The sequence below is a fragment of the Triturus cristatus genome, chromosome 1_1 (genome assembly GCF_964204655.1).
Source record: "Triturus cristatus chromosome 1_1, aTriCri1.1, whole genome shotgun sequence".
Classification (NCBI taxonomy): domain Eukaryota; kingdom Metazoa; phylum Chordata; class Amphibia; order Caudata; family Salamandridae; genus Triturus; species Triturus cristatus.
This window is the reverse complement of record NC_140579.1, coordinates 34,706,863-34,728,801: the sequence shown is the minus strand read 5'-3', so window position 1 is coordinate 34,728,801 and position 21,939 is coordinate 34,706,863. Positions and strand designations below refer to the sequence as shown.

General features: G+C 50.3%; 1 protein-coding gene across 1 annotated transcript in view; it reads right to left on the bottom strand.

The window, feature by feature from the left end:
• LOC146869259 (amine oxidase [copper-containing] 3-like) overlaps nucleotides 1-21,939 on the bottom strand; it is a 79,319-nt gene that overhangs the window by 24,018 nt on the left and 33,362 nt on the right. Inside the window, exon 2 of the mRNA XM_085646463.1 lies at nucleotides 9,631-9,916. Within this exon, the coding sequence (XP_085502589.1) occupies nucleotides 9,631-9,916 (286 nt within the window). The remainder of the gene's footprint in view (nucleotides 1-9,630; nucleotides 9,917-21,939) is intronic.

The following is a 21,939-nucleotide window of genomic DNA, read 5'->3' as shown; positions in this document are numbered from 1 at the left end:
TTTTTTTTTTGCATATTTATATAGCGCTGAACTCGACCCGAAGGTATTGTAGCGCTCTACACGAGCATCGTATTTACATTACACATTCAGGCTAGGGGAGATTAAGCCATTTGCCCAGAATCACAGGATGTGGACGCGACCCCGAGGCTCGAACCATGGTTTTCAGTACCAAAGTCGGCAGTCACAAGAGTTGCTGAAAACCGACAGTGCAGGTCGAGGGGAAGGTCGGCTAGGCAAAATAGATGAGGAGATATATCGCGCAATATTCACTCCACGCAAGGTAACTTAGCGTAAAAGGCCATTTTATTAGGACAGGGTTGGACAACCATAACCAAACATCAGACAAACCCCCCAACAATCCCCAACAACATAACTTCTCATTCCTCCATTCTCTCCCATACTCCAACTACTCCATCCCACTTCACACAGCAACCGCCTCACTTATCCCATTCGCTTCCTCACTTCTCTTCCAACCTCCTCCATCATCTCCATTTGTCGTAAACTGGTATGACGCACCCCCACCTTTCACCAGTATCCCCCTCCCCGGAAGGGTGAGTATGCCCGTCATGGACTCCTCCCCCCTCCCAAATCCGCTCCAAGCACTCACAACCCGTCCTAAACTGGCACGCTTATAGAAAAACTTAGTAGCCCTCAATCGAATCCCTCGACTGTAGGGTGGGCGGGTGGCCAAACAACCTAACTAACCCACCCTGAGGCGCTGGGGAAAGGAAGAGGAAGGACTTCCTCTTCCAGCCCCCTTTATCCTCCTAACGACCCCACCCCTTATCCCACCCCTTCCATACCCTGTCCCTCCCTTGTGCGAAATCCCCGGGGGAAGACTAGTCCGCTGACCTTTCTTCCCCCGGGGGCCGCATCGCGCAATAATCTCTCCACGCAAGGTAACTTAGCGTAAAAGGCCATTTTATTAGGACAGGGTTGGACAACCATAACCAAACATCAGACAAACCCCCCAACAATCCCCAACAACATAACTTCTCATTCCTTCATTCTCTCCCATACTCCAACTACTCCATCCCACTTCACACAGCAACCGCCTCACTTATCCCATTCGCTTCCTCACTTCTCTTCCAACCTGTTCTATCATCTCCATTCGTTGTAAACTGGTATGACGCACCCCCACCTTTCACCAGTATCCCCCTCCCCGGAAGGGTGAGTATGCCCGTCATGGACTCCTCCCCCCTCCCAAATCCGCCAACCAGGGAACCCCCGGAGGGCGGTTACCTGCCCCACCCCATTCCAGTGCACCTTTCGCCCTCACGCTCTTCGACACCAGATAGACTCGTTCCATAAACCACTAATAACATCCCTCAACTCCATCATATAGTACGCATTGCCCATGTGCGAAAGGTGCACGCCATCGTCTCTAAAAAGCAGGGGCTCCTCAAGCCGCAGTCCAGTGTGCGCCAGCACTTTGATCCCAATGTTCTCACAAAAGACCCACATTGCCCTATTCAATTTCCTTTGGGCTCGTTCAACCGCTGCGGGCTTCAATGCCCCCTCCAGATCCGACGAGGGATGAACTCAGTCCACACAATACCGGCACCAGCCAGATTGCGTTTCATAGCCTCCAAGTCCCTTTGCATCAAATACAGCAACGACACCCCTGATTGCTTCACCAGGTCATTCTCCCCCAGGTGGATGATAAGCAAGTCCGGACATCCCCTCTGCGACACTTTCTTCGTCAGCCAGGGCAATAGCTCCCCCCAGCGCATCCCACTCTTGCCCCACCAATGTACCTCGTGATGGCTGCTTCTCAGGCCCAGGCTACGACCATACACCTGCCTGTCGGAATACTTGGAGGCCCAATGCACAAATGAATGTCCAACGATCCAGGTAACCGTCTTGGCTCCCGGACCCCCAACACAACATACGAAGAAAGGAGAAATTAGAACACGAAACATAACAGAACCGCCCCACAGCCGTCGCGCCCCTGCGCACCGTGCCGCTCTACTTCCTTACGTACCGCTCGCCACAGTGCGACCTCCATCTACCAATCCGCCTGATCTTGTGCCAGGACCACCCCAGCCGCGCAGCCGCCATCGCCGTGCTGATCCGGAAAGAGTGCGTCCCATACCCTGCCGGGTCCCTACCTAGTCACCTCACTGCCATACGAAACACCGCCAGCAGCTGAAAAGCTGTGACCCGTTTCCCGGAAGCATGACAAAAGATCTCTCCTACACTCCTACCCACCTGCCCGCAAAGGCTCTCCATTCTCGCACAGGACAAACACCCGCCTCTCCCGACTCGCACAACCATACCCAAGTGCCTCTTCCAGCCTGGTCTGTTTTCGACCTCCCCAGCCAAATACCCAGGCGCGCTCCATCCATTCGAACGTCCTCAAATACCCTACCCGGAGCACCTCTAGCCCCCAACAACTCCGAAACCCGGAAGGCCCCAAAAAACATCCACGTCATGCAGAACCGAAACAACGCCACTTCCACCTCGTCATAACAACAGAAACTCAATTCCGCCAAGATGTCCACCAGCAATTCAAACGTAATAGCTGCACGCACGGCTGCCCCCCCAGTCCCCCCCCCGCACCCTACCCCAACCCCTCAACATCTTACTCAGCAACTCACTCCGTGCGGGATCAAACCCCAAATAAACCATCCGATAGAAGGAAATCCCCGCCAACTTCCCCGCAATCGTAACTGGCGACAAACCCTTGTCCATGCAGTGCAAAACATACCTCAGCACTCCCTCCTCACAATCCCCCTGCGACATACGCCAGGCATCCTTCGACCATCCCAGAAAAGCACCCAACTCAGCCCAAGCCAAACGATACGCCCGCCTTGTAGAATCCGCAACAGACTTCTCAACCAACTCCACCACTCTCACTCCCCCCAGCTCCAGATACCCTCCGGCACCTTGGTCTTGAAAACCTCTGCTCCGGGCGCCAACGTTCTGAAACGCTGCCACTGCGAACAAGACAATGCATCCGCAACGTCATTGCTAGCGCCCGGCACATGCTTCGCACGAAACAGCACATTGAAACGCAGACACAGCAGCATAAAACTTCGCAGCAAGCGCAGCACCCGCAGATCCCTGGCCCTCTGATGATTCACCAGGTCAGCCACCGTCCGGTTGTCCACATGGAACAACACTGATCTGTTCTGAAATTCCAGCCCCCACACCTGCAATGCCACCACAAGCGGAAAGAACTCCAAAAACGCAATACTCCTGCCCTGTGTCAACCAGTGCACCGGCCACTGTTCCGCGCACCATCTCCCATCCCAGAAAATGGCAAAACCTTGTGCCCCAGCTGCATCCGAAAAGATTTGCACCTGCCACACCATATTGTCATACGCAAAGTCCAAGGAGACCCCGTTGAAATCGCTCAGAAACGTGTGCCAAGTCCGCAGATCCGCCCGCACGCCCATGGAAATCCGCACCTTGTGGTGGGGCAGCACCTCCCCCGACATGGCCAGCCCCAGCCGCCTGCAAAAAGTCCTGCCAGCCCTCACCACGCGACACGCGAAATTCAGTAAACCCAACAACCGCTGGACGGACCTCAAGTCAATCTTCCGCTGCACCACCACATGCAGCAAAAATTCCTGCATTTCCTCCGCCTTCTGCTGGGGCAACCGCGCCACCCAGGCGACCGAGTCCAATTCAATCCCCAGAAACAACAGACAACAACTGGGCCCAGCCGTCTTTTCCGGCGCCAAGGGAACCCCAAACTCACCAGCCATTTGCTGAAAATGCCTCAACGCGCCCCCGCACTCGCTCGACTGCCCACGCCCGACGAACAAGAAGTCGTCCAAATAGTGGGACACCAGCCGGTGCCCCGATCTGTCTGTGAAAGCCCACTGCAGGAAGGAACTGAAAGTCTCGAACAGCGCACAAGATACCGTACAACCCATGGGCAAAACCTTGTCCACGAAGATGGCCCCCCCCAAACTGCATCCCCAGCAAAGGAAAATCCGCCGGGTGAATGGGCAGGAGGCGAAACGCAGACTTGATGTCACACTTAGCCAATTCTGCCCCCCGGCCACACGCCCTCACCAGCTCAATCGCATCATCCACCGACACATATAGGACCCTGGAATCCTCCTCCGCGATGAAATCATTCACCGACGCCCCCTCCGGCCACGAGAAGTGGTGAATCACGCGAAACTCCCCTGGTTCCTTCATCGGTACCACCCCCAAAGGGGATACGATAAGCTCAGGCAAAGGCCACATGTCAAATGGGCCCGCAACCCTCCCTTCCAGAACTCCTTTCCGCAATTTGGCCTCCACCACCCCCGGCAAATCTTTCGCTGACCTCAAATTCTCCGCCCATCTGCGCTCCCGCGGTCCTTGATACCCCACCCAAAACCCTTCAGTGAACCCCCAGTAAAGCTTCAATGCCGCTTCCCCATCAGGATACCGGGAGAGCCACGGACTCATGGCCTCCACCTTAACCGGCGTAGGAGCCCTTCAGCCCAGGCTGGCTCCGGCCCTTGGTAATCCGCCACTGCTCGGAGGGAGTGGCCAGCGTAAAACATTGTGTGACCGGGTGTCGCCCTCCACACTTAGAACACTCGTGTTTGAACTTACACGGGTAGCGGGAGCAGAAGCCCTTGTTAAAGTTCCAGCAGGCCCCCGTGGTGGCTCCCCCGCTCTTGGCCGACTGGCCAGCTGCGCCGGCAGCAGCAGCCTGTCCTCCTGCACTCGTGACACCAGTTTGTCCTCCCCCCGCCCCTGTCGAAGCGGGACGGGACTGAAAAGGCCGATACGTCACCGGAAGCCCGCTGGCCGTATGCGTGGACGCGGACGATTGTGTCGACGACATCCACTGTACCCACAACTCCTGGTCCACCTCTCCCCAGGGCTTATCAGGATTCACACTGATCCGGGCCCGAAACTCCTCATCATAGCTAAGCCAGGCGAAACCCCCAAAGTGCATCTGCGCTTTGCGAATAATATCTATGTATTTAAATAACGCGATGGCCCTGTCCTGATGTTTTTCGCAATAAATACTCACGTAAATCAAAAAGGCCGACGTCCAATTCTCCATGAACACATCGACATACTCATGTTTCCAAATCCGTGTCCTCGTTTTTTCGGACAAGTGCGACCCTAAAGGCATCGCCAAGCCCATGTAGGGCAGCTTCTTTTTGTGCTTCTCCCCCCCCCTCATCTTTCCCATCCTTCTCCCCTCCTTGTCTGTCTGAACACCGGCCCCCACGAGCCGCTTCCCATCCCCCCCCAGGTCCGTCACCTTCTTCAGGTCCGTCCCCTGTGCCGTCGCTCCCGCCTCCCGCACCGATCCGTCACCTACCCCCACTGACCTGCATGTCTTCTTACTCTCAGCCTTGTCCCCCCCCACGCCCCACCACGCACCCCACCTGCAATGGTGCCGGGCACCTCCTGCGCCCGTCCGAACACTGGGGCCGTCGTCCTCTCCACGGGCGTCCTGCTACAGCTGGCCTGTTGCGCCTGCAAAATACCAACCTTTCGGGTTGCCGCCTTTCCCTTCACCTCATGCACCTCACGCAGCTCACCTTCCTCCAACTCCTCACCATCCGACTCATAATCCAGCTCCTCCTCGAAATCATCCGTACACAAATCCGTCCGCACCTCACGCACCACTCGCTTCACACCCTTGCCATGCGCACCCTGCACAAACCATACTCCGGCGCCGACGATGCCCGCTCCCGCGACGGAGGGCAGGCCGCCGCGGACCCCCTGGCCTCTACCAGCAAACTGCGCTGGCTTGAATCCCCCCCCCCGCGCGCGGGACCGACATAGTCCGAAGGGGCCCCAGCGCCACCAGGTCTCTGAAACATCAAGTCAGTCCCTGACTCATCCACCCATACCCACCAGCCGTGCCCCGCCGCCCGCCCCGCACTTCCCCCGCGTGCCGCCACCCTGCCCTCGGACCGCACCCCCCCGGCGCCACCCCCCCCCCGCTGCCCTCTCCCTGGCCTCGCACATCTCCCCCCACTTACGCTCCGTCTCCTCAATCAACCGACGCTGTTCCCGGATGCGCTCCTCCAACGACATCCCCTCCCACCGGTCGTCCCACCGGACATCGCCCCTGCCCACGCCCCCCCCAGACCCCCTCGCCGCCTTTGCCGGGCCCTTGCTTTTGCCCCCCCGCCCCCCACCCTTCCCCTTGCCCCCACCCTGGACTCCGGGGGCAATTCCCCCCACCCACCCCCCTCCCCCCTGCCGACTCACTACCAGAGAGATACAGCGCAAAATCCTCCCCCACCGGCTCCTCACTCTCCTCCCCCGGGTCGCTGTCCTCACTGTACTCAACCAGGCCCCCGCCCATCCCCCGCCCAAGCGCCACGTCCCCCCCGCTCCGCCTGCACCCCTCCCATGATCGCCCCCGTGGGACCTCCTGCACCAGAATCACCTGGCCCCCCGCCCCCCTGACCCCCCCTCCCCCACCCCGCAAACTCCTGTGGCCCCCAGCGCAGGGGGGCTCATACGCCGACCCCCACGCTTCCCCCCGTGTCCCCCTCTCCTGGCCCCCCCCGCGCGGTCACCGCGTGCTTTTTTGGAGGCGGTTCCTCCATACATGCTGCCACTGCCGCCGCCACCCCCGCGGAAGCCGAGCGCCGTGTCCGGGTCATCCCCACCCATGCCTGGTCTAAAACCCCCAGCCGCAGGAGATCCGCTGTCCCCGCGCGGCCGAGGAGCTGCAGCGCTGCGCGCACCGCAGCGTTATCTGGCCTCTGCCCCTCGCCTACCTCCATCGCCGATCAACCGCCTCCGCGCCGCCAAGATCCCCGCCTCCACCGATGCGTGCACCGCTCCCAGGCCGCCACCCGTCGCCAGACTGGGCCGCCTCGTGTCCGCCGCTCCGCCGCCTGCAGGCCCCGACAAAAAAACCAACGCAGATCCCGAAACCCTTCCAAACAACCTAACTAACCCACCCTGAGGCGCTGGGGAAAGGAAGAGGAAGGACTTCCTCTTCCAGCCCCCTTTATCCTCCTAACGACCCCACCCCTTATCCCACCCCTTCCATACCCTGTCCCTCCCTTGCGCGAAATCCCCGGGGGAAGACTAGTCCGCTGACCTTTCTTCCCCCGGGGGCCGCATTTTCACTTAACTCAAAGCCTCCTCTAATTAAAACAAATAAATAAATAAACCTCATACTTAAGCGGAGACCACATGAGAACGTTGTTTTACAGTTTAATGGAGCCCACCAAAGTAAACATCGCAGAGTACATTGCTGATTGCTTTTAAACAAACAAATTCGTCCTTTGTGGATTTTTTGTCTCCTTTCCAGTGAATTGTTAGTTTTTTGAAGAGTTAAATTCACAGGGTTAGAAGAGCTTTCGTAAATAAAAGATTACTGGGACATTCTCAGAAAGATATCATTAATTATCCTGCCTACTTTTGAGTAGTTTTTTGTTTCCTAATTAACAGTGGATTCCAGGAGTACTCCTGGGAGAGTTGGAAAGTGCTTTTCAGGAATACTCCCATGCATTAATGTTTATGCATGCGTAAATGCAGAAGGTGTACATTTACACACTCGGATATATTTTGTAAAAGTGCATTTAAAACATGTTTCTCTATTTTTTAATCCTCCACATAGAAAATAGTATTACTCTTGGAGTGTTTAAACTTCAGGAAAAAAAATCAAAATAAAAACCATCCTTCTGGTCTTTATGTTTGTATTCATTAATCATTTCATTCGTCCTGTGCGTAGCAGTTTTTTATTTTAAAAAACACGGCAGTAGGAAGGGAAAATGTCAACGCCTGCTTCTGTTTTCCACATGCCAGTCTCCATGGTGACGGGATGCAAGAGGCAGGCATTATAATCGAGCCAGGCTCGAGGCTAGCCTTGCTCGGCTGGACAAACTATATATTGCAAACAGCCCAGGTAAAATTGAAAGTACACAAAACACAACCCTTAAAATCCAGCAAGTGTTTAATGTACCAGAACTCACCCTCTGAGAATAGTAACAACAGAGAGCGGTTGCTTCTACTTGTGAAGTATTTGCCCTGTTTCCTGATTGTTAGTATGATGACTGTTTGATTGTGGCTAGAACTGCCTTTTAAGAACATAACACTTTGAGGTTACTTCCTCGAGGGACCGTCCCAAACGTCCTCTAAAGATGCATTTTTATTCTATCATGTTTGATGATCCTGGCCCGATGTGCTTTCAACATTGCCACTGATGTATTTCAAATCTCCCTTGAGCACATCTGAATCCAAACTACCAAGCCAATTCTTATACTGGGAAGGAAACAAGCTTCCGGGGACCGGTTTCTGGCATCACAGCCTTCGTCGTCCCGGCTTGCCTGAATCCTGATGGTGCAATGAGCAAGGGACTCACGTCTGAGCATACCCTCCCACACCGGAAGCTTGTTTCCTTCCCAGTATAAGAATTGGCTTGGTAGTTTGGTTTGCCCTGTTTCCATCATGCACTGGGACAGGTACAGACTAATTTGCATGTAGCCTGGTTCTGAGCTGGGATGGTGCAGTGAGCTAAAAAACGGTGATGGATTAAAACCATGATCTCTTGACTTGGTAAGAGTATTCTGCATCATTCAGAAACTCTGTCCATCACCACCCCCTTTTTCCCAAATCGATTTTATCCACACTCAGTGTGGGAGGGTATGCTCAGACGTGAGTCCCTTGCTCATTGCACCATCAGGATTCAGGCAAGCCGGGCCGACGAAGGCTGTGATGCCAGAAACCGAAAAAAAAACCCGGAAGCTTGTTTCCTTCCCAGTATAAGAATTGGCTTGGTAGTTTGGTTTGCCCTGTTCCCATCATGCACTGGGACAGGTACAGACTACTTTGCATGTAGCCAGGTTCTGAGCTGGGATGGTGCAGTGAGCTAAAAAACGGTGATGGATTAAAACCATGATCTCTTGACTTGGTAAGAGTATTCTGCATCATTCAGAAACTCTGTCCATCACCACCCCCTTTTTCCTACAACCGATCTATGTCCTGAACCCCCAAAATGGTATTTGAAGACCGACAGTACAATCTGGAGAGGGCTGCAGGAGATACAAAGCTGCCACTGAGAGTGGCGAATGCAGACCTTCTCAGGGCATTGGTACGACCCAAACATTTAATTGTGCCCATGACATCTAGAGTCTGTGAACTGTTCCTGTCTCGGAACGCAGCGGATCTAAACAATAGGTCAGTCTGTAATGCAACTGGCGCTCATGTAAAGCGCTTTCATACACTTGGGGCGAGTTTGCGCTACATAAAAATGCAACAAAAAAAAAAGCAGAAAGGGAAGGGACCTCACACCAACATGTTAATGTTAATGTTAAGGCGATTTCTAAAGCACACGATTACCCGAAGGTGTCCTGGCGCTGGATTACTTCTCTTTAGACAACATGTCACCTCTCCTTTCACATAAAAGCGGTCTATGGTGACTGCAAATCGGCAAGAGAGCTATTCTTGCATAGATGAATGAATGACCACAAAAACGGGCCCTCTCCTCTTTTACCACATGCGTTACATTGCTTGGCATAAATATTGCATCCACAACACCGACCTAACCACTACATCAAGAGGTAAGTAGTAGTAGATGTATGCCTAACTCAACCATGCACAGATAGGCGATGTGGCAGTGAGATATTTTTGCAGGCTGATATTGGTGACGTCGATATAGCATCATACAGCCCATAGGCGAATGCAGACACCTACCTTGCCCAGTTCATTGAATTCTCGACCGGACTCGTTTCCGGCAGGTACTCCCCGGCGAAGCTGACAATCTGGATCCGGTAGGAGCGCGGGTGACCCCACTTGTTGGTCTGGTTGCTGGCGAAGTGGACGTAGCGGGGCATTTTGTCATTCAGACGATAGGCAGCCTGGTTTTCCGTTTCCACCACTTGTCGGACAATCTTTGGCCTTTGAATCTGCACTTCTGGTTGCCAAGGGATGTTGAAAGGCTCGAACTTCATGTCTTGTGTCAAAAAAGAGTTAGAGGTTCCTGGAAAACAAGAACAAAAGATGCAATTTGAGACTTCACTCTTGCTGCCAAGCCTAGAGAAGAGGAGATGTTCTGTCTTGTGACACAAAGTTACAAATCCTGATTCACCATCTGACTTCTTGTTTGCTTTCCGGAATTTTAGAACAGTCCATCATGTAGATATTTTGAGCCTACCTTGAGGTCAACGTCAATATCTCATTAAATCGGCCATAATGACTCATGTTGACTACTAAAGACACTTAGGTGCAGGCGGAAACTTATCGACACCAAAGGGGATGATGGACTTATCAACACACGTTTGTGCGAAATGATGTGAACATGCATGACCAAACCCATGGACATACAATGATATCCACCTTGATATACACTCACACCAGTGCTCAATGTGTAAAAGAATAAGCGCTGGGTCCCAAGGTTTTGCAAAGAAGCCCGCGGCCTGCGCTTTTGAATGCCAGCGTGCCGAATACCAAGGATGCATTCTGTTGCTTCCATCTTAGTCATCTTTAATCCACCACCAGACACTTCCTATCTCCTTCTCTAACTCTTGCTTGTTGTTGATCCCTGCATTCTCCATGTGTCATTATTTTCTAGGTGTTCTCTTCCTCCCTCTTTCCCCCTTTTGTGTTTTTCTGGACGAAACTCTGTTGTGGAAAAATAAGTCCCGGTCCCCAGAAATAGGTGCCCCTGGCTCTCACCTGCAACCGCTGGCTCAAATTAAGCACTGACTCACCCATTCATGCAGACATCTCTCGGTGAACTAGGAGCCTTAATTAAAGAAGGGGGTCTGCCTTCCTCTTCATATCCCCACCTCATCTAGAGCTTGGCAATGCGGCGTTCCCGATGCTGGAGCTGCTGCTGGCTCCACCCTCAGGCACTTCTGCTCAGTGGACCATACACCAATGGAAACAGAGTAGAGAGGCCGGCCAGTGTAGCACAGCCCTTCTAATGCCATCTACAAAGGATTTGTGTTTTTTTGGAGAACAGCAAATTTAACCCTCCTGGTCCAGAAAAATCTCTGAAATATACCTTCGAGCTGGGCGCAAACTCTCTTAAACCTTACAAAAAGCGATGGTTGGAAGACTTTGGGACAGACATCTGGGCACAACCCCCTACTTGGGAAGTCTCAGCACAGAATGATGGGTGAAATGCTTCAGATAATCTCAGCTGCCAGAAATTTCTCTGGACTGCATTTATATCCATTGTTTTTTCAGCTCTGCTGTGCCATTACAAACAGGCACCAACCTTATGCAAATGAGTCTTGGCTCACTGTGCCTTAGAACTCAAAACGCTATGATGTCTGGTAGGATAGGTATACCCAGCCACGGGTCTGAGTTCCATGTGAGATAGGACTCAAGATACACCTCACCGATGAGGCCCAGTTACCAGTCGCCTCCTCCTTTGGTACCCTGAACACTACCACTGATTTTGTTTTGTTGAGTGCTAATAGTTTGAATGGGGTTGTATAGGGGCCAGAAATCGAAGGTCAACAACAAATATTGTGACCAGATATCCACCAAAATCCATAATATTGTTAGTTAGGATTGTATTTCGATAGGAAGAGCATTTCTGTTTTCCTAATAACGTTGGTGCCATTTGAGGAATTTTCACAAAACTTTCCAATAAAAATGTTCTTTCACCTCAGCTCCAAACTGAAAAGTTTCATCAAGCGGGGGATGGAAAGAAGGAGGAGTCCTAAAACACATTTTCCGTTTGGAAATGTAGACACAAATACAGCCAAACCCTCTGAACGGATTTACACCAAATTTGGTGGAAAGTTAGATCTAGGTCCAGAAAATGAGCATTTTGTGATTTGGTGTTAATCCATTCAGTAGTTTCTGAGCAATGTAGGTTAAAAAAACCTATAGATATTTTATGTGGTGGATAGCCAAACCATGGACTCGGATTGGCTGGCCACAACTTTAAGTTCAAGTTGCGTCCGCCATCTTTGGACTCGGGGACTCAGTCCCCATGTACTCAACAAATAAGATAATTATGGTGCAAGGGGGCTGGGTGGAGGTACTCTGACACATTGGATGGGTTGGGGGGGGGGGGTCATAAAGCGTCACCCTCTGTGATTTAAACAATAAATGTAAGGGTTTTGTTTTTGGCATTCACTGGATCCTCTGGTCCACCATGGCAATCTTCGCACGGCCCCTAAAGTTTGCTACACTTGAATCTACACACACGCACATATGTGTGTATATATGTATACTGTTCTTCACAATATATGTATGTCGATAGTAAATCTAAACTTACCTATATATAGTTACCTTTAAGATGCATCGTGAGAGTAACTATAGTATCTTTTTTTAGGTATATTTCTTTTAAAAAGGGACATTCAAGTTCCAAGACGTTCAACTGGTTCTTGTTCATGTTTCACTGGTGAGGTTGCAGGACAGAAGTGCTTTGGATGAGGGGCAGGGAAAGGGTAGGGGTTGTAGGGACACCTGGAGAGGGGCCTTGACAAGGGTTCAGGAATGTTGGCAGTCACCCTCCAAAAGGCTTTGTAAAGAAGCAGTAGGGTTCAGGAGGTTGTGGGAGGGAGGAGGCAGTTTCCCTGTGCCAGTAGTGACAGGGTGGGGTGAAAGATGGAAACAGGAATGAAGAGTAATAAGTAGGGTGAGAGTAGGGAGGTTAGGAGGAGGGTCTGCGGAATAGGTGGTTGGATGAGTGCAGTCACTGGAGAGAAAAGCATGCGGAGAAGGGGTGCTATTTAGCCCCAGTCTCTCAGTGTGCTGGGAATCTAAAGTGAGTGGCTGTTGCTATGTAGGAGGAGGGGAGGCTTAAGTGGGAGATGTGTGGGATCAGGGAAAGGGGATAGCGCGAGCCAGACAGCCTTGCTGTAGTTGATTTTCTAGCCCCTACCCCTTCCTAGAATATGCTTTCATTGCTCGAATTTGCTACTTCAAAAGAGTCCATCATGAAAAGGGTAGCAATACAGCTGTTCTGCAGCAGTATTGTTGGCTCTATGGCACTGATGGTAAGCAACATTGTACACACACACAAGATACTGCCTGTAACTACTCATTGCCCTAGGAGCCAAGGAAAAGGCCTCACGGAATGAAGAAATGACGACTTAGAGCCTGACTTAAACTTTGGCAGAGAGGATGCTCCATCCCAATGTGACTGAGTGCCCTCTCCACCAAAGCAAAGTTCTGCACAAATCATTTAGGGTCAGGAGCAGCCGCGGTCCATGCAGGTAACTGCAGTGGTGCGATGGGCCGGGTAAAGGGGGGATTTTGAGGGACGCTGCAGAGAGAAAATTAAATAAATAATACATTTTTTCTCGGCATCGTCCCTTGAAATTGCGCCTTACACGGCCCCACCACTGTTACCTGCCTGGACCGCGGCTGGTCAGGAGGAACTTGATTATGTAGACAATGGAGAATACTCTGTCTCCGTCGCCTACATAGAGATCTGACAGACAGATGGAGTAAGGTTTGGCCGTGTGTTCTCCACCCTATTTGGAATGGGTGAACACATGGCAAGTTTTTATTGTCCGAGCAGTGAAAACTACAGAACGACCCCCATGCCATGGGAGAAATCTCCCATGGTGAGGCGGCATTGTTTCTTTTAATTTTCAAAATGAAAATTCTGCTAACAAAACTTCTTTTTGAAAATGAAAAAAATCGAAATTTTGACGTACAACTCCGTCAAACTTTCAATGCATTTACAGGAACTGCTGTCACAACAGTTCCTGTAAATGCACGCGATGTCTGCTGGGCCGGCGTACATCTCAAAATGTGTCTGGCAGGTACTCCCTCGGGGCGACAGGTCCTTTCCTCCATCACCCTGACAGAGTAAATTTGTCTTCCAAACTCAAAATCAGGTCCTTGGTTGGTAGAGGTCAAACAGGGAAGGTAGAAGAGAGAGGTGTTTGTCTAGACTAGACATTGGAAGAAGATCAGGCTTTGGAGGGAAAAAGCCTTTACTACGCAACGGTTACAACGCATGCCATTACATCGCATGCCGTTGCAATGAAAAAGGTGTGCAGCAGTGGGTAGAAGGGGTTGGATTTAACACCAACACCTTCCCTACTGTTGCACACACTGGAGTTGGAATAGAAAATGAATCTATTCCAACTTCCAGCGCACCCCCGACAGAAAGTCGGGGTACAGGTTGGCGTTGCAACGGCATGCGATGTAATGGCACGCATTGTAACATCACAAATTCGGCTTTGGACATTGTTTACTTTTGAAATATCAAACCCTGTGATGAAGACAATGAGAGACTATTTGCCATCATTGATGAGTTCTGATGACTTAGGGCAGAGTACCATGTTGGCAATAGAGACAGTCTGTCTGCTCTACTTAGAGTTGGGCAGATCACCATGCTTCTGCTGGTGGTGAACCAGCTGGCTTCGCCAGCAGAAACCTTACATCGTCTGCCCAACAGACTTGGGGGTCTCAAGTTCATCAGACCATCCACCCTATTTACAGCAGACAATCCAATGTATATTTTTCCGTTCAAGACCACCAGGGAAAGCCCAGAATTCCCAAACAGAAGAAAAGAAAATGACCCCCACAACCTGGGAGAAAATTCCCGGGGTGTCAGGCTCATCAGACTTTTGTTTCCCAAAAACAAAGACCCACTTTGCGAGCTTGGTTTTGTAAAAAAAAAATGTTTACTGAATAGCCGCATGAGACAAGGTGGCCACTCATCAAACTTTCAGTGCCTTCAGAGAAGCCTCCTTTGAAGGCACAGAGATCTCTGCCAAGCCAGGAGAGATCTCTAAATGTTGTGGGCAACAGTTTGCAAGGTGGACGGACGTCAGGCCACCTGCCAACCTCTGAAGAGTCCCTAAGGCTGTACTTTCCTCCACTTGTGGGGTAAAGAGAGCACATAAGTACAGTTGCTTTGAATCCTATTCTATTCAAGAATATTTGTTCCCAGAAGGAAATAAATGGCATACTGATTTATAAGTCTTAAAGTATAGGGTGTTAATTAGTGAAGTTTTCCTTTGCATTGTCTGTGGAACTGATTGATTGCAGGGGCCTTTTGCAGTGGTGTATAAAGGGGGGGCGGACTCCCCCATGCCCCCACTCGTACCTGCGGCTGTCTCAGTAATCTGCCAGTACAACACCGGGGCTGCCATGGGCAGCCAAAGGTCTAGCTAAGGACAAAGGGGCAGATTTACAAGGACTGGTGCATCTGTGCATATTAGCAGGGATGCGCCAGTAAAGATACGACACACAAAAATACCCTTGCACCACCAGGAATGCGTTGCATTTACAACGCGGCGCACCGTGGCGTAAGGATAAACAGATGCGTGTTGCATCTTTTATCGTAAGGGCAGCGCATTGCTGAAGTCGTGTCGCAAGCGTGACGCAACTCTAGCAGTGCTCAGGGGCGGCCTATTCCTAACATGCTGCGTCACTCCTTACGCCTGCTTCAGGTTTCGACGCAGTGGCGTCATAAAAGTGACTCAGTGAAATCTTGTAGATTTCACTGCTTCACTTTTACGAGGCTTTTCTGCGTGCCATTACACCTGATGCAGGTATAATGTAGTGCAGGGCTTTACTATGTGACGCATCTCCTAGATGCGTCATGTTGTAAATATGTTGCAATGTGGCGCATTGTTAACGACGCCGCTGCGTCCCAGGAGTGACGCAACTGCGGCGCAAATGTGTGGCAAGGGGCTTGTTAATCTGCCCCAAAGACTGTCAATCAGAAACGAGAACAGCCAGGTTGTATGTCAGTACCTATTAATAAATAACATAATTGTGCATTCTCTGCATACGGTGTGAGATGATAATATGTACCTGTGTGCAAGGCTCATAATGCAAGGTGCTGTCGGCTTAGGGCAGCACTACTAACAGTTAGATACTTTGATAAATAATAAGTAATGTGTTGTAATTAGGGCTTGGACTGACCATTCCAGGCACAGGAAAAACTCCTGGAAGGCTGAGGACCAGGAGGCTGCGTCACGGGGTGGACGGAAAGATACGCAGCCTGGCTAACAGCCCCGAGAGAGCGCACACACTTTTCTTGTGGACCCAAATATAATGTTCTCCCCAAATTCCTTCAGAGATGGTCAGACTCAATGACAACACTCACTTGGCACAATATATGTCAGATATAAACTAATTTATCATGCCAACATTTAGCTACCCATCCCCCACTGCCTGTACTATACATGGAGGGCTGCTGCCAAGGGCTATACTGGTCGTTAAAGGCCTGCTACCGAGTTACAGGCCTACAGTGGCTGAGGATTCATACAATGGCGGTGCAACCTAAGGCAGAAGGCTTATAATGCTAACAGAACATTCCACCCGCTGAAGGTGGATTGTTGTAAATTTTTAGGGGAGAAACGGAAAGCCAAGCATTGAGATGTTGGAGCAAAAGGTCTTTCCCAGTCATATTGGCCCTCAGCCCCTTCACTGTCTTCAGTGACCTCCCAAAACCCCAATGATCTAGTTATTGTTAGGGTTGCCCAAACCCCTAAATCCATTGAACTGATGTATAAATCAGCCTCCCACTTTTAAATTGTGAGATAAGATTAAAGAAGATTGGTTGCAGCCATTTGAAACTCAGCCTCGTCCTGTGGTGGCTCATTATTAAATGGAAGCTCAGCAATCTCAGCAGCAGTACTTCGATCACGGTGTGACCCTGAGCACATTGAAGAATTTGCCATCAGCATACAATAGAAGCGCTTATAGATTCAGGTGAATTATTTTGAAGCAGATTTATGAAGTCAAGTTAAATAATGGCACGATAACTGTGCCTCTTGTGTCTGCATTTCAGAGAAGGTGACAGGGCCGCCCTCCTTGTATGGGAGTGCGTCCTGCAGCCCAGGGCCCCCGGTAGTCTGAAATCAATACACGATGAGCATTGTCGGAGGCTGCTTGTATTTTTAAACATCCGGAAATATTTGCAGCTAAGCCACACCACTGCTTCTACAAAAGGAAATGCCAAGGAGCCAGAAGCCAGGATCTTTTGGCAGGAATATTTGTTTAAAGCTGAAAGGAGCAATCATGCTCTCTCTGTGAAGGGTCAACATGGAGGCCTGGCTTCTGTGCCTGCCGTTGTATGCCTGCTTTATGAGCAAGAAAGGTGGGCCATGTGCATGACTGGCATTTATCACCACAGAGGCAAATCTGCCATCTTTGGATCCAGGAGTCCTGGCTCCCTGTTCACTTGACAACATGTGTGATCGTGGCCAGTGCACTTCACCGTGTATCTCAGATCCATTTTGCGGCAAAAACTGGGAGCACTTGGGAATTTGCCGATGCATCTATATAGAGCACCATATATGTATTTATTCCACAGTTCTGTGCAGTGCTGCACTCGCCTTTCAGTCACTTCAGCGAGCTATGTTATTGCAGTAGAAATGTGCAAGAGACTAGGAAAATAGGGGCATATTAAAAAGCGGCAGCAATGATTATCGCTGGCCGCTCTAAGCCAGAATTCTTTATCGCTGGCTATCGCAGGAAATTATCGCCATGCTAGCGTTGTATTAACAACGCATAGCGCAATGGCGATAATTTCCCAGCGATAGCAATGTTTTCCATGGAACATCGCTGGTTTTCCAGCGATGTTCCATGGAAAACGTCGATAACCTTGCTGATACGACCCTGTGGTCGTATCAGCTTAATCCACCCCCAATGGTAAGTGTAGCTAAGTCTGCATTTTAGCAGACGTTAGTTTTTGGAGAAAACGGCTGTTTTCTCCAAAAACTAACGTCTGCTAAAATGCGTGGGCAGCCTTGTAAATATCGCGATGTGTACATCAGCGATATTTACAAGGTTGTACTGCCTAGTGACGCCCACTTTGCATCTCATTAGAGATGCAAAGGGAGGCGGCGGGTAAAAGGGTGCTAACCTGCGCTAAAGCATGTTAGCACCCTCTTGTAAATAGGGTGATATTTTTATCTCCGCTTTTTTGGCTTTAAAAGCCAAAAAAGCGAAGATATGGCACTTGTAAATATGCCCCGTAGAGTCCAGTATTTTGAGGTGGGGGCCCATTCGTGTATTCCGAAATCACTACCCCTGTTCTGCAAAGAGTTCAGTTAGGAGCTGAATAAAAAATCCGCTTGAACACTTCAGGTCTATCTATGGTGACATACAGGTGACACATGGCAGCTTGTACACTTTGTGCACCATTGAAAAGACTTTTCACAGGGTGGGTATGAAAAGGAGTGCTTTCTGGTTGTCTGATTGTGTAGTCTTTGCACTCATTCTATGAGTTCCCAATTTAAAGCATGTTACAATAGAGCTCAGTCCTCCCAGGGTATTGCGCCATGGACTACCAAATTTGGTAGCAGAAAAACAGAAATGTTTGCACACAGAATTGTTCTTTTTGCAGCATTGTTACGGCGCTTTATGTTACTGACATTCCTTTCATGTAATCCTTCAAACAATAGAACCTGTTCTGGCTAAGACACTTTGGTACAGGCATCTTTAAAGTGAGTGAGATTTTGTGTTATACATTCCTTTGTGAGAACCTTTAAGGTGTAGATCAAGCCAAACAAAACAGTACATGGCTCCTGCACGCCACGTCAACAGCGGCTCCTCCGTTAACCCGTTCCGTGTTCATGACGAGCTCAGCTCGTCATGATTCACAGTGGAGCTGTGCTCATGACGAGCTCAGCTCGTCATAACTGCTGCGGCCCGCCCACGCGCGATTAATTCCCCGCCTGTGTCGGAGAATTAATCAGTGGGCGGGGTCGTGATGAGCTCAGCTCGTCATGAGCACAGCTCCACTGTGAGTCATGACGAGCTGAGCTCGTCACGAGCGCAGGGGCACCGCGGCCCCCCCCTGCACCGCAGGGGAATTACCCCCGCAGGGAAGGGGTTAAGGCAGAAGAGCGTCACCCCCCCCTGCAGCGAGCACAGAAGGTACACACAAAATAATACAATAATTGTTACCATTGTATTATTCTGTGTACCGCCAGTCGCGCAAGCGTGCGCATGACACATTTGCTGGCTTTATACAGCCGGCCAATCCGAAATGTGCACTTCAAAAGGCTGCAATCCCAGTACTGTAAAACAGCCGAGCGATTGCAAACACAAACTCTCAGTTTCAAAATGGGCGCTGGGTTAGCCTGCTCCAACCAATCCTGAAGCTGCTTTCTTCATATTTACAATCGTTTAGTTGCAGAAAACCCTTGTGTATTGTTTCATTTTCACGAATGTATGTTTGTTCAGTGCATTTCCCTCAAAAATGGGCAATCTCTGTTTTTTTGCAGAAAGTATGTATTTTTTTATGGGTATGTGTCTACAAAACGATGAGTCTGTGAAAAAGAAGCACAGTTTCTATATTTTGTGGAAAACCTTCACAATCTTCAACTTAGTTAATTTGCGACATGCACGTTTTCTGTGGCAAACATGGCTAAATTTACATTACTTGCAGAAACAAATATTCAATGCCAGTTCATTTCGTAGGACCAAAGTGTCGGTCTTTTTGTGTGTAAGCCATGCCCCACTACCCCTTATTCACTTTGCTTTCTCTACCTGTAGAATAGATGCTTGTGAGAAGCTGGTTTGGTTTATGATGTACCAATCCAGGATTTTAGTGGTCTTAGACAACCTTAAAAAGCTCTCTAAGTGGTAGCTGTGTAGAGCAGCCTTCAGACTTAGTCCAGAAAGAGTGTAAAGCAGCTTGTTTTACCAGAACATAAACTTATAGGTATAGATTAAGTGAAAAAGAACCACAGAGTGTATTTATAAAAATATGTATGTACTATAAGACACTCACTAACACATACAGATATCTTCTAGACAGAGATATACACAATGCGCACAAAACTTTTCAATAGAAACAGGTAAGAAGCACAAAATATACAGTGGTCACCAGGGTAGAACAACCCATATACTAAAATAGTGGTATGCGAACCACGACTCGAGTCAAGACTATACCCAGAAGATGTAGACGTGCTGGGGACCCAAGGAACCACCCAAGGTAAGAAACTAGGTACCCCACCGAGGCCGTGTGCAGAGTGGGAACACGACCGCAGGTTCAATACATGTCAACGGGTAAGTTGCGGTTGCAATTTTAAAGAAAAAGGACCCTTCCCAGTGGACCCTGAGGAAACCCTGTGGAAGACATAAGGTTGGGGAGCCTCCCCATCCATGGATACCCTTCGAACTAGGATACCTACAACAGGGAAGCCGGGTGCATAAGTGGGAAGTGGCGTCGCAAACCGCCATCAAACCCAACGGAGGACTACAGGAAGATGCCGTTGCTGGAGAAGGTGAAATTGTCCAGTGGAACACAAAGGTGGATTCAGGATGTGAAGTACCTGCAAGCAGAGGGGACAAGGTCTGCGCCACTCAGGAGTGACCAGGAGGCACAGAAGACGAATAGCCACCGATGTTGTGTTGCAGGAGAGATAATAGTGACCTTGAAGCTGCAGCTGTGAGGACCAGGCGACACTGTGGAAGACCAGAAGCCATTCACGTGCTGTCGAATGTCGAGAGTTGAGGGGTCGGTGTCTGTCGAGAACACCAACAAACCTTGGCAACTGCAAACAGCGTGGAAAGCAAAGAAGCTGCCGTGTCGAGACCAGCAAGGTCCAGGTGACTCACCACAAGCAGTGGAGTCAGGGCAGGCCCCTAGAAATCAGGAGAGCCTGCAGAAATCAAGGAAGACCCTCAACAGGACCCATAGGCCAAAGGCACTGGAGTTGCAAGAGGACCTTAAGCAGCTCACTACAGATCAAGGCCAACGGTGCATGTGATGTGGTGAGGACAAAGATCTTGGTCACAGGAGATGCTTGAGATTGGGGCTACTTCAAGCCTGAAGATCTTGATGGAAAGAAGCCACTAAGCCTTTGCAACAGGAAGTCAATGCAGTGCACAGTGGTTTGGTTCCTGCGGCTCTGGCGAGGGATTCTGGCCTCAAACCTGGTGAGAGGACAGGACAAGCCTTGAGGGATGTGAAGAACTACCACCTGTGTTGCTGAGCCTTTTGGAGTCCGTGGGAGCTTAGGATCAGCAGGCCGGTCAGCTTAGTTGCGGTGTCTGCAGATGCAGGAGAGTCACTCCTTCACTTTAAGGGGGATTCTTTCAGGTGTTTTGGATGCTCACAAGCCTTGGAAGGTTCCTGTATGGAGCACAGGCACGGACGTTGCAGCAGACAAGCAGGGCGGCAAGAGATCAAGAGCAGCAGGAGTCTTCCCAGTTGCAGCCTTGATGTCCAGAGTGCACAGACAGTCGAAGAAGTGGTGTCTTGAAATGAATATTGGCCCACAATTAATCAGGGGACCCACCCTCAAGTAAGCTCTTATGTACCCTAAGGAAAGGGTTAGGATTATTCAGGGTTCCTTCCCAGGGTAGGGGTTGGACAGTGGGGAGGATACTCTCATGTCCTTTGTCCAGTTTCATGCCAGAGCGGGAGCCAATGGCTCACCGAGCTGCTTTGAACTGCACTATGCAAGGAGGGCACCAAATGTGCCCTTCAAGCAGACTGAGTGGCGTTGGCAAGCGCTCCCACCCGGCCCCAATACACTAAACTCTGTCTGGGAGGTGGTGGCACATCCCTGTGACAGCATACCTATTGTTCTGCCTTCCCCTGCTTGAGCTTGGTTCAGCAGCAGGAGGGCAGAATCGTGTCTCTGGTTGGCAGCTGCCATGTTGTGCTGTCCGGGTCTAGAAGACTGGTACCGGGAGCACTGAGGGCCTCCCGGAGGAGCTTTACAGTGCATGAAATCATACCTCCCACAGCATTTACAGTGTGGGGGTATGATTCCAACATGTTTGATACCAAATATTATAGGGTTCGCTACAGCCAGTTTAGAGATGGTCATCGCGTAATGACGCATGGCCACTCTACATATCGTAATGGCTGATGCACTTACAGCCTGGGAGAATGGACTCCAAAGGCTGTAGGGGTGTCCTGCTAATGCAGGGGCACCCTCACTCTTAGAACCGAGCACCCTGCCTTCAGGATTGAAAGGCCTGCTTTAGGGGTGACTTATAGGTTGTACGTGCAGTGACCTTAGATATAGGGAAAACTATATCTTTCGTAAGTGGTGCTAGCACCAGCTTACACAGGCTGCAATGGCACGCCTGTAGTCACAGTTT